This window comes from Saimiri boliviensis, chromosome X, assembly GCF_048565385.1.
Source record: "Saimiri boliviensis isolate mSaiBol1 chromosome X, mSaiBol1.pri, whole genome shotgun sequence".
NCBI lineage: Eukaryota > Metazoa > Chordata > Mammalia > Primates > Cebidae > Saimiri > Saimiri boliviensis.
In genome coordinates this window covers 103,502,478-103,515,171 of record NC_133470.1, presented here as the reverse complement: position 1 = coordinate 103,515,171, position 12,694 = coordinate 103,502,478, and the positions used below count along the sequence as shown (strand labels likewise).

Sequence of the window (12,694 nt, the reverse complement as noted above, 5' to 3'; positions counted from 1 at the left end):
GTGTGATGTGGCTGCTCAGCAGGCATCTGCATCCTAGGGCTGCTCTGGCAGAGGTCCCAGGCCTCTGTGGGAACAGAGACACCCATTGGCTACTCTGTTCAGGCTCTCCCTGCCATGGGCTCAGCTACAGGCCTGGCAGGATAAGAGGACCACTGGCCCACTGGAGCCCGGCTCATGAAGGAGCTTGTCAACACGTTTGATGTGTTTGGAAAAGCAGGCAACCCAGAGGAGGCAAGTGTCAGTGACTGAAAGTTATTGCGAAAAGGGAGCTGTGTGAAGACTAGTGCCATCTTAGTCTCTTTTTTGTTTGCATAAATGTAAGGGGTACAAGTGCAGTGTTGATTCACGGATGTATCGTGTGGTGAAGTCTGGGTTTTCAGTGTAACCATCACCCAAATAGTATACATTGTACCTTAAATAATTTCTCACCCCTTACTCCCTCCCATCCTTTTGCATCTCCAGTGTGTATTATTCCACTCTCTATGTTCACGTATACTTGTTATTTAGCTCCCACTTATAAGTGAGGACAGGCAGTATTTAACTTACTATTTCGGAGTTGTTTTACTTAAAGAATGGCCTCCAGTTCCATCAGTGTTGCTAAAAATATGGAATGCTTCACAAATTTGCATGTCACTCATGTGCAGGGGCCATACTAATCTCTGTAACATTCGATTTTAGTATATATGCTGTCCAAGTGAGCATGGCCATCTGAATCTCAGGATGCTCTTTATGGAAGAGCCAGAACCACAGGAGGAAATAATAGGAAGGCAGCTTTAGGCTCACCCTAATAAAGACTGATTCATATTATAGAATTGTATGTTCAATACAATTTCATGTGTGTGAATATACACATACAGAGGGAGGTAAAAGACTTGAAAAATATAAATATTTAACAGTGCATTTCTATGTGGTATGGAATTATGGGGCAAACATTTTCTAAACTTTACATAATGATGTGTTGTTAGCTTTTTTATTATCTGTATTTCTTTTGTGATAATGCTTTTCCTTGCCGGGTGCGGTGGCTCACGCCTATAATCCCAGCACTTTGGGAGGCCAAGATGGGTGGATCACGAGGTCAAGAGATCGAGACCATCCTGGTTCAACATGGTGAAACCCTGTCTCTACTAAAAATACAAAAATTAGCTGGGCATGGTGGCGCACGCCTGTAGTCCCAGCTACTCGGGAGGCTGAGGCAGGAGAATTGCCTGAACTCAGGAGGCGGAGGTTGCGGTGAGCCGAGATCGCGCCATTGCACTCCAGCCTGGGTAACAAAGAGTGAAACTCCGTCTCAAAAATAAAATAAAATAATAATAATAATAATAATAATAATAATAATGCTTTTCCTTTAAGGGATGGATTTGCTAAAAATTCGAGGTATCTAACAACCAAACAGGCTACTTTGTGACCTAGTGAGAGCCCTCCCTTAGGAGGTAATCAAGCAAATATTGTGGGATGAATTATCAGGTACCTTCTAGTCTAGGAACTCAGTATCTGTTATTTTAGGAATTAACCTTATTTAAGTACCAGAGTTGAGTTAGTGGAAGTTCACACATGCATCCGATGAGGAAGAGACCTTCCAACACAATAGGGCAACTTCCCAGCTCCCAGGCTCTTCTAAGAAAAAATACTCATCTTAACATAATTCAAGTCTAGAAACTTTAAATCAAAGGCTAGAATGAGGCCAAGTGCAGTGGCTCACACCAGTAATCCCAGCACTTTGAAAGGCCAAGGTGGGTGGATCATTTGAGGTCAGGAGTTCGAGACCAGCCTAGGCAACATGGTAAAATCCTTCTTTACAAAAAATAGAAAAATTAGCCAGGCATGGTCATGCATGCCTGTAGTCCCAGCTACTCGGGAGGCTAAGGCATGAGAGTCGTTGGAACCTAGGAGATGGAGGCTGCAGTGAACCAAGATTGTGCCACTTTACTGCAGCCTGGGTGACTGAGGGAGGCTCTGTCTAAAAAATAAATAAATAAATAAAAGGGTAGAATAGAGCCGGGCGCAGTGGCTCACGCCTGTAATCCCAGCACTCTGGGAGGCTGAGGTGGGCGGACCACAAGGTTAGGAGCTCAAGACCATCCTGGCCAACATGGTGAAACCCCGTCTCTATTAAAAAGAAAAATAAATAAATACAAATAAAAGAGTAGAATCAACACGTCAAAGATGAAAAGCCACTAACTAGGTATGAATCTCAATTCTGAACTAGAGCAATTAAAAAATACATAGAGGGCTAGGAAAAGGCAGGGACAAAAAGCTAAAAGAGACAGTCTTTGATACATAGTGCCAAGAGGATATGGTAGCTTTTCCATGTTTTATACCTGTGTGTGGTTACCCAGTTTAATCTCATCCACGTAGCTGAAGCCAGCTGGTCATGGACGTGACAGGGGAGTTGTCTTCCTGTCCTGCTCGCTCAGGCTGCATGGCCCATAGCTGCAGACAGAGTACCAGGACAGCAGAAACACTGGCTGCCTGAGGTCATGTTCCAGAGCCTGAAGCATGTCAAATACGACCTTATGCTGGAAAAGTTCTGCGAGGCCTTGGAGGGACAGCACATTCATGCCACCAGCTGGGCAGAGGGACCAGCATTTACTGCCTTTTGGGTCCAATGGTGCCACACAATCTGAGTAACAAAGAGGTTAGCAATTGTGTCCTCATCCTCCATTTGGCAATAGGGAAACAGGTCTAGGGATAGGAAGCGGATGAGAAGGGTGTGCGAAATCCGACAATCTCCTTCCCCTCCCAGAGAGGAGAAATGGACTTTGAGACAGTCCTCTCCTGCTTGCAGGAGCAAAGCCTGGTCTCTGAACCACAAATTATTTTTTGCACATCAAATAACATTTCCATGGAATGACAGGGACAGCTATTAGATGATAACTGGACTTTAAATCCTTTTTCTGGGCTGGTGTTGCTATATTAGACTCTGAATCCAAGCAGCAAACCTTTGCAATATGTAGGTTTCATAAACCAAATCCCAAAGGCTCTTACAAACTCTATTCAAATACACGAAGAATGATGGTTTAAAAACAAAGACAACTGGCTTCTTTCCCCTTCAAGTCTTACCCACCGTTACAAATCACTGAGATCATATTAACACATAGATTTTAGTCTTTATCTTCGCTAAAACCAACCGAAGGAAATGCTAAACCAAACATTTCCAATTTGCGTTTGTGAGTGTTTCTGCAAAGGACAAAGATGGATATTAGAAAATTGTGCTCTGCAGGAGACTGACAGAAGTGTGTTGGTGACAGCAGGAGAGGGGGCACAATAAGTTGTGAGAAATTACACCTTCTGCTTCCCGCATGGTGACCTCCTGCCATGGGACCGAAATTGGAGAGCCTGGCTGGGACCACCTCATAGAATCAAAGGGGACTTCCCTGTCCATTCCTTGACCTTTGCTCACACCCCTTCCATGCATGTCACCCTCTCTTTCTCATATGTATCAAGTGGGAGTTGAGTTTTCACCCTTTAGAAAGAATCGACAATTTCTCTATTGACCTGACCTGGCAACAGGGCAATGTGCTAAGCATTATACACAATACAAAAATGGAGGGTGGTTATTCCTGGGATCCCTCAGCCACAGAATGTCTGAGTATCGACGTAAGTAAAAGCCACTATTATTACAATGTTGTATGTATAAAAAACATTTTTTTTTTTTTTTTTTTGAGACAGAGGAGTCTTGTTCTGTCATCCAGTCTGGAGTGCAATGGCATGATCTCGGCTCACTGCAACCTCCGCCTCCCAGGTTCAAGCAAGTCTCCTGCCTCAGCCTCCTGAGTATCTGGGATTACAGGTTGGTGCCTGCCACGATGCCTGGCTAGTTTTTGTATTTTTAGTAGAGACAGGGTTTCGCCATGTTGGCCAGGCTGCTCTGAAATTCCTGACTTCAAATGATCTTCCCACCTTAACCTCCCAAAGCACTGGGATTACAGGCGTGAACCACCACATCCAGCAAAAAACAGATTTTGAGTTTTAATACTGGGCCACGGTTGATGAAAAGCCAGTGTTGTAATTAGTACTGGTGTCAGACTTTCAGTTCTGTGAGAGCAGGGCTCAGTTCTGTTTTGTTGTCCACTGTCTCCAGCATCTGGTACGGTACCTGAAACGCAGCAGGTACATAAAACCTACTCGTTGAATAAGTGAATGTTGAAGGAGCTCACTTGAGGGCAAGAGTGAGAGTTGTTTTCTGTAAGTCATGGGTTTGCTGATGATAACTTCTGCAACCTGACCCAGAGCAATGGCTGCCCATGCCATTCGGCAGCCCCTGTGGAGAGAGGCAACTCAGCAAGTCTGAGACAGCAGCAAAGAAGCTGGGGAGTGATTTCTTGGCATTGTTTGGGCTCACCTATCTTGAGTTGGGAGAAGGGAAAAGAAAAATGGAGCTACTGTACCTGATTTACACAGAGGATTCCTATTTGGCAAAGCATTTTTAGCAAAGTAAAAGTCGTAAAGAGAGACTGGACCAGATAACTCTTTTGAGATACCTTTGGTTTCATAGACAAGATACTCCAACCCAGGGTTTGGAAATGGAGATTGTGGATTGGGAGGGAGTGGCTCTAATTGGTGCCTGGAGTCAGAATTGATTTCCACCCAGAAGAAAGACAGAGAGGTGGGTTTCAAGGATCCTGTTGGAGCCTGATGAGAATATATTGGATAGATAGTTTAGTGAGAAAGAAAAAAGGCATTGCACAGTCACCATAGATGATGGTTTGCAAAAAAGAGCCAATACGTTTTTATTTGAGCAATTTATTTATTTTTTTTTTTCCAAAGAAATCCATGCAAAAAGAAAGAAAGGAAAGGAGAGAGTGAGACTGAAAGACATGGTAACCACGTTCTAACAGCCAAACATAGGAAAATAATTTGGCACAACTTGATGGGTTTTTTTTTTTTCTTTGCAAAAGGACAATCTATATACTACCACTAAAATTTACCCTCCTCCAAAACATACCATCTGATTTTCAAAAACATAACACAAGGTTAGTCCTCTACTTAATGGCTGGAGGAGGCATACAGGATAAAAAAATAGAAAAAAAATAATGTGGTTCCCTTTATCGAGGAAGACCACAGGGTGCTGTAAGGCAGCACATCGCTGGGCACCAGGCAGTCAGTGCACCAGGAAGAAGAAGCACACCACCGAGATGGCCATGCTGGTGAGAAGCTTCAGTGGGTAATGAGCATTCCCGAGGTTGTGAGAGGTGCTTATCTCGTTGTCCTTCGGAATCACCTGCTGCTTGCTTCCAGGAGCATCATCCACATCCAGATCATAGGCCAGTTCTGTCAATCACAAGAGAAGGATTTGAAATGCAAGTCTACCCATAGCCTCAGTATAACACTACCCACAGCTCGAGCATGTGTCTAGACTGCTGGAAAGCCTCAGCTTTGATTCCCCTTTTTATGGGAGAGGAAAAGGCCACTGTGAGATGGGAAAAAGAAGGATGTGTGTGTCGGGGAGGGGAGGGGAGGCAGTGGAAGGAGATAGCCAGAAGTGCTCCTTCCAGAGATCACAGCAAGGGGGAGTGGGGAGCGAACAGGCTTCACCCCACTCCTCCTTGGCTGCACCCACACTGCAGGGTGCACACTGGCCCTTTGCAACATCTCCTCCCAGGCAAGGTTTTGCTTGAAGGGCATTTTCACCAGATCTTATGGGTATCAAAACATAAGATGCCATGTGGTTGACTATACCATGTGGGTGTGTTCTTGTGTGTATGTGTGCTGGTGGGGAAGGGGTGCTGGGGGTTCCCAGTGTACCTTTCTTAGGCCCTGAACCTTATACACATTTCCTTATTCTGGGAGCTTTCCTTTAATTAGGGTGGAGGATAGGTAGTTTGCTGTTGAAAGTTGTTTTTTTTTTTTGTTTGTTTGTTTTTTTTGAGACGGAGTTTCGCTCTTGTTACCCAGGCTGGAGTGCAATGGCGCGATCTCGGCTCACCGCAACCTCCGCCTCCTGGGTTCAGGCAATTCTCCTGCCTCAGCCTCCTGAGTAGCTGGGATTACAGGCACAGGCCACCATGCCCAGCTAATTTTTGTATTTTTAGTAGAGACGGGGTTTCACTATGTTGACCAGAATGGTCTCGATCTCTTGACCTCGTGATCCACCCGCCTCGGCCTCCCAAAGTGCTGGGATTACAGGCTTGAGCCACCGCGCCCGGCCGAAAGTTGTTTTATTTTTCCAAATAATTATCCTTTTATCTCTAAGGTCTTTTCATCCCCTCCTAGAAAAAATACTTGCAAAAAAGCAAAATTGATCGAAGCATAGACTTAAACTGACACCAAGTGAGTGGGGAGTAAGGAGAGGCTAATGGCCAAGGGCCTTTCGTTCTTTGACCGCCTACCTTTTATGATACATGTTCATGATTCTGAAAAGAAATCAGGATGTTATTTAGCTTGCCCTAAAGCAAAGGTGACCACAGAAGGTAAAGAAAGACAGTGGTTTATCAGGGAATTAAAGATGGCTGGCCCTGGCCCAGGGCTCAATGTCTTTCAGATTTGCTTTTGGAGATTTAGAGATCAAATCTACTCCCTTGGCTTTTCTAGACTCCGTTGCCAATGTTGCTATTTCAATATATTGTGATGGTGATATGATGTGAGCAATTTCACCAGCCAACTATCTGGTAGCCAAGGGAGCTGGAAAGGTCCTTTGGGACACTGAGATGCCCAGCAACAAGCACAGAGGAAATGACTGGGATTCTACAAAGGGAAGGAAGGAAGAGGAAGGAAGAGCTTCTTTTACGGGGGGATGAAACACTCAGTAAGTCACAGGAAGAAAGTGTGGGGACTCAGCTGGTCCAGCACAGAGCAGGGCTCAGGACCAGCGCTCTGCTAAGGCTGGCACTGGTTAGGGCAGGCAGCAAGGTCAAAGTGATCAAAGCCAGGGAGTCTAATTTCATAGACTGTTATACCAATTTCCAAAAGGTCTATTGCAATCTACACTGCCACCAGCAATGATGAGCGAACCAATTTTATGGCACCTCCATCAAAAAAAGATATTTGTGTTAATGTAAGGTGACATCTTAACATTTCTTTAATTTGCACAGATTTGATTACTAGTGCAGATAAACTTTTCCTATGTTTTACTTTACTAATTATATTTCTCAATGCATAGTAGTTTTTACCTTTTGCCTTTTTTATATAGTGGGTTATTGATATTTTTCCCATTCATTTTAATAATATATATTTTGTTGAACTTTTGTCTACAATCTTTATACAACTATTTTCTCCATTTTGTTTTTAATATAACCATTTTCATGGCTGTAGAAAGAAATGATGCCTTAACTTTTAAGATATATGAATCTTGGGTCAGGTGCAGCAGCTCACACCTGTAATTCCAGCACTTTGGGAGGCTGAGGCAGGTGGATCGCCTGAGGTCGGGAGTTTGAGAGCAGCCTGACTAGCATGGTGAAACCCTATCTCTACTAAAAAAAAAAAAAAAAAAAAAAAAAAAAAAAAAATTAGCTGGGTGTGGTGGCAGGCACCTGTAATCCCAGCTACTCGGGAAGCTGAGGCAGGAGAATCACTTGAACCCGGGAGGCAGAGGTTGTGGTGAGCTGAGATTGTGCCATTGCACTCCAGCCTGGGCAGCAGAGTGAGACTCTGTCTCAAAAAAAAAAAAAAAGATATATGAATCTGGTTACATTTTACTCCTTTAAAAGCACAGAGTTTTTCTTCCTCAGTGCTCATAATAATTCAAATCAAATTTTCCAGGAAACCCTCTTACCCAGGGAAAAGGAATTGAGCAGACTATAATCTATATTCCCTCCCTTCCAAAATAAATACCTATAAACAAAAAAAAAAATAAAAAGAGAAAAAGAACAAAGAGCAATGCTCTACTTGGAAATCAGACCTCTTTCTTTGAAAGGTGAACTATGCAGGGTGCATAGAGAAGGCCGAGGTCAGCTGTCAGTCGGCAAGGATAGCACAGGCTTAGGTCACGATCGGGTTTCACCAAAGTGGAGAGCACATATGGCTAGATCTGTTGAAAGCCCAGCCTTGGTTCTCACAGCAACTTCTCAAGTTAAATGAAGAGGAGTATTTTTAGGGTTGACCTGAATGAGAGCACTCTCAGCATTGCTTTCAGATTCCTTTTCTGGAGGGTGCCCCCTTGCCCAACATAAAGATGAAACAATATCTATTAATGTCACTGCTCAGCTCCTACACTGTTTCTTTCTTCAGATCATCTGCTAACTTTCAACAGTTTTGTTTAGTGTAGCAGTTATGGCAAACCCAGAAGTTTTGTTTGTTAAATCCAGTTGTTTCAAATCTTTTTTTTTTTTTTTTTTTTTTTTTTTTTTTTTTTTTTTTTGCCAGTTAAGACCTCTTCTGATTTTGTTTGTTTTTTTGTATTGTTTTGTTTTGTTTTTGAGACAGGTTCTTTCTGTGTCACACAGGCTGCAGTACAGTGGTGTGATCACGGCTCAATGCAGCCTTGATTTCCTGGGCTCAAGCAATGCTCCCACATCAGCCTCCCAAGCAGCTGGGGCTACAGGCATGTGAAACCCTGCCTGGTTATTATTTTTATTTTTGTTTTTATTTTTATTTTCTAGAGACGGGGTTTTGCGATGTTGCCCAGGATAGTCTCAAACTGCTGAGCTCAAGCGATCTGCCCACCTCAGCCTCCCAAAATGCTGGAATTACAGGCGTGAGCCACTGTGCCTGGCCTTCTTTTGTTATTTCTATCACTTGGGCCCTGTATTTTGAAATGATAGTAATGACCCCCAATTACTGAGTCCTCACTGTAGTCCAGGCACTGTGTTAAACTATTTCTGTACATTATTTCATTTAAGTTAACCATTTTAACCATGTTATAATGTAGGTACTATAATTCCCATTTTACTGGAAAGGAAACTCAAACTCAGATTAAGTATTTTGCCCATATTCACACAGCTGGTAAGGGGTAGAAGAGCTATTTGAGTGCAGGTCTGACTCTAAACCTCATACGAAGCTAGACTGCCTCTTGACAAATTCTGTATACCAAATAAACTACATTGAATAAGTAGTAATGGATTCTTTCTTGAAAACAAATAAACTACATTAGTGAAATACGCAGTGCCAAAGAGAACTTCCAACAAGCATGAGAGCAAAGTCACTGTTTCCACATAAAATTGACCACATACTTGATTAAGTAGTGTTGCTAAACTTTTTTGAAATCCTGAAAAGCACTCTGGATTTGGGTATGGGAATTATCCTATCAGTTCTATTTCCCTGAAGAAATAAACAATGATGGCCAAGGCCATTGGATACCCCAACCACAAAGCTGGGCCAAGTCTTCTACCTCCAAAAGACCCCCAGGAATATTCAGAATGCTATCTTCCTGTGTTTCCTAAGCTATGGCTGCAGGTTTCCTGAGGCTCTTCATTCAGCAGCAGCAAAAGTTTATCACCCAATTCCATAGCCAGGCACCTGTGGCTTATAATTGATGAGAATCCCAGCAAAGTCACTCTACGCTTGGGTCACCATCATGAAGATTAGAGGTAAAGGGAATAGCTTAGTACAACAAGAAAGTATTATGGAGACAGAGGAAATGGGATTTTTGGTCAAAGATAAATACAGAACATTTCTGGATAGGGGAAATGTAATCCAATTTAATTCAACAAACAAAACTAGCCTATGATGTCTCAAGCATCACAGTAGAAGTTTAGAGAAGGACTTAACATCTGCCTTCACGAACCCCTTCACTGACAAGGGAAATTGATCAAGAGGCAATCCAATTAGCTACATGGCAGAAAGTAGAAAGGACTCAGCTGAAGGCACAAGCAAACACCTCAGGGGTAGAAGAGAAAGAGATAAAAATTCCAAATAGAAAGATCTGGGAAGATGTCTGAAAACAATTGGGATATCCCACTATTGGGTATCTACTCAAAGGAAAAGAAGTCATTCTATGAAAAAGATACATGAACACGCATGGTTATAGCAGCACAATGCACAATTGCAAAGATACGGATCTAGCCTAAGTGCCCATCAACCAACAAGTGAATAATGAAAATGTGGTATATGTATACCATGTAATACTACTCAGCCATAAAAAGGAATGAAATGGTGTCTTTTGCAGTAACTTGGATGGAGCCAGAGGATATTATTCTAAGTGAAGTGACTCAGGAATGGAAAACCAAGTATCATATGTTTTCACTTATAAGTGGGAGCTAAGCTATGAGGACACAAAGGCATAAGAATGGTATAATAGACACTGGAGACTCAGGGGAGAGGGCGGGAGTGAGGTGAGGGATAAAACACTACATATTGGGTACAGTATACACTGCCCAGGTGATGGGTGCACTAAAATCTAAAATTCACCACTAAAGAACTCATCCATGTAACTAGACAACACCTGTACCCCCAAAACTACTGAAATAAAAATCAAAAATAAAATTAATAATAATAGGGACATAATCTACACCATGAAAGATAGACAGATTTATGGCAGTGGCTGAATGAATGGTTATTCCAGGCAGAGAATGCTGCTTGACCAAATCGCCGAGCTCAGAGAATGTGAGGCAGCAAGTAGCCTCCATGGTAGGAGGAGCCACATAATGTACATTGTTGTGGTGTGTGTGTATCTGTGTGTGTGTTGTTGCAGAAGAGGTGGTGGGTGATGAAAGGTAAGGCGGAGGGACAAGTAAGGGCCAAATCATGGTGGATTAGGAATGCTAAAACTATTCTGTGGGCAATAGGGAGCCGGTGAAGGTTTTAAAGTAAGCAGACAACACAATCTGATTTGTGTTTTTTAGAAAGATCATTGTTAACACTGTGGAAGACAGCTCTAAGAGGGAGAGACTTGTCAGACATCTTGTGTTGAAATAAACAAGAAGCTTGTGGGAACAGTATCTGGGGATCAGCCAGTAGCAAATAAAGTAAAGAAAAAAAAAAAAAAAAGCTCTACAAAGAGGCTAAATCTACACCAAACCAGAAACTTCTCAGTTTGCTACAAACCAGATGTATTATGGGAATCACCACAAACCATTCTCTTTTCAATCATTTGTATTTTTATGTTTATCAGTGATTTTCCAGAAGTGATTTTGTTGTATTAGGTACATATTATAAAATGCACATAAATTATTTATATCTTGAAGTTGATCATCAGTGAGAACCTTTTGGGCCAGTAAGGAGATTTTTCATGCTAAATCCAAAAATCAGTTTCTATTTGTAATCAGTTTAACTATGCCCAGAGGGTAGACCCAACATCTGTACCAATTACACACTCAGCCCTGACTCTCATTTCACCTTCATGTCCTTTTTTGTTGCAGATTAGATAATCCTTTTTAAAATAATAGTCAGTCATTAAAGGTCTGCATTTTCTCTTGTGCTGAAAAGTTCGTCTGCATTGGAAAAAGCAATAAATGGAGAGCCCTCCATCTTTGGTTATTCAGGTCTCCTAGCAGAGTCCCTAGGAAGCTTGGTCTTAAATTCCTGGCCTCAAGTGATTCTGTGCATCTTGGCAGTCGGGAGCCCTGGGTTCCAAGCCTAGTTTAGCTACTGACTTACTATTTCACCTTAGGGAAGTCATTTCCTTCTTTTCTGGGCCTCATTTGCCCCATCTGGTAAATCAAAGTGTTGAACTGCATGACTTCTAAGTTTCCTTCTAGTTTTATTTCTCTCTGATTCCAAGGCTCTTGCAGCCCAGTGAGGGACATAGCCTGCTGCAGGCTGTAATCATTCCTCCACCTACAGCAGCCAAGGTGGCTGGCCCTGACAGGTCCTCCATAAGCAAGTTGGGTCAATCAGTTGCTTCTCTTAGGATGTTTCTCTGGTGATGTTCATCAGCTACTACATTCTGAATTATCTTTTTTACTGAGCTGTTTTAAAATCTTGGATAATAGATCCTGGCAATCCATGCTGGATTGTTTCTGTTTTGCTTTGAAACTCTGGCATAACAACTTCCATTGAACCCAGTACACACAGAGCTTTGGGGGAGAAGTTGCTGGACCTGGGGTGCATCAAGGAGGCATGGACAGGCATGCACAGGGGGATCTGGGAACCAGGAAGACAAGCCTTTGGGCCCTTACAAAGCCACTGGAGTCTTGAGCACATAATAGGAAGCAAATGCTTACCCTCTGAGGGCGTGGGCTTCAAGGAGGATGATGCATTGCTATGGGGGCTTCACCCATATCAATAGGACGGCAGCCTGAAAGAAGTGCTGCTGTGAACATGCCAGGAGAGAGAACACTGATGCTGAGCCAAGCATGGGGGTTTCTTCCTTGCCAAGCTTGCACCAGCAGATGGCTTCAATCTGGCCTTAATATAGCAACAGAGCAATACTGCTATCTCTGTGTTTTGCATTTGCTATGTACAGTTGGCCTCCAAGACATGACTATGTGAAACCTCAGGACATTGCTTGGCAAACCCCAGAGGCTGAAGCTGGGGAAAATCTCTGGCGAAATCACATTCATTGCAATACTGCTCACTCTGCTGCCTGTTCCCACAGAAGCTGTTGGGCTCTGCCATTTGCTCCTGAATCCAAAACAGACCCGGGTTTCCTTGTTCTCCCTTCAGCACAACCCTCTTTCCTGCCACCTCAATACCTCCTCTTTTGCGAATTTTTAGATGTGAAATGACTACTTAGACGTTAAAGCAGAAGAAAATGACTTTGCCAATGATCCTTGGGTCTCTGGGAGTCTAGATTTTTTTCTTCATAGATCAGATGAAGAGGAAGAGGAACACTTGAGACCTCTGGTTTTTAATTGGCCTAAGGGGACTCCTTTTGGGA

The 12,694-nt window shown here is 42.9% G+C and overlaps 1 protein-coding gene and 1 non-coding gene across 2 annotated transcripts in view; both read right to left on the bottom strand.

Annotated features, from left to right (window-relative positions):
• Positions 1-599: 599 nt before the first annotated feature.
• On the bottom strand, positions 600-702 carry LOC120361929 (U6 spliceosomal RNA). The gene has a single exon (XR_005577960.1). It is a non-coding gene; the product is annotated as a U6 spliceosomal RNA (small nuclear RNA).
• Positions 703-4,727: 4,025 nt separating this feature from the next.
• The window catches only part of GPC3 (glypican 3), a 465,288-nt gene continuing 457,321 nt past the window's right edge, over positions 4,728-12,694 (bottom strand). Inside the window, exon 8 of the mRNA XM_003931143.4 lies at positions 4,728-5,271. Coding sequence (XP_003931192.1) covers positions 5,102-5,271 — 170 coding nt within the window. The 3' untranslated portion in view covers positions 4,728-5,101. The remainder of the gene's footprint in view (positions 5,272-12,694) is intronic.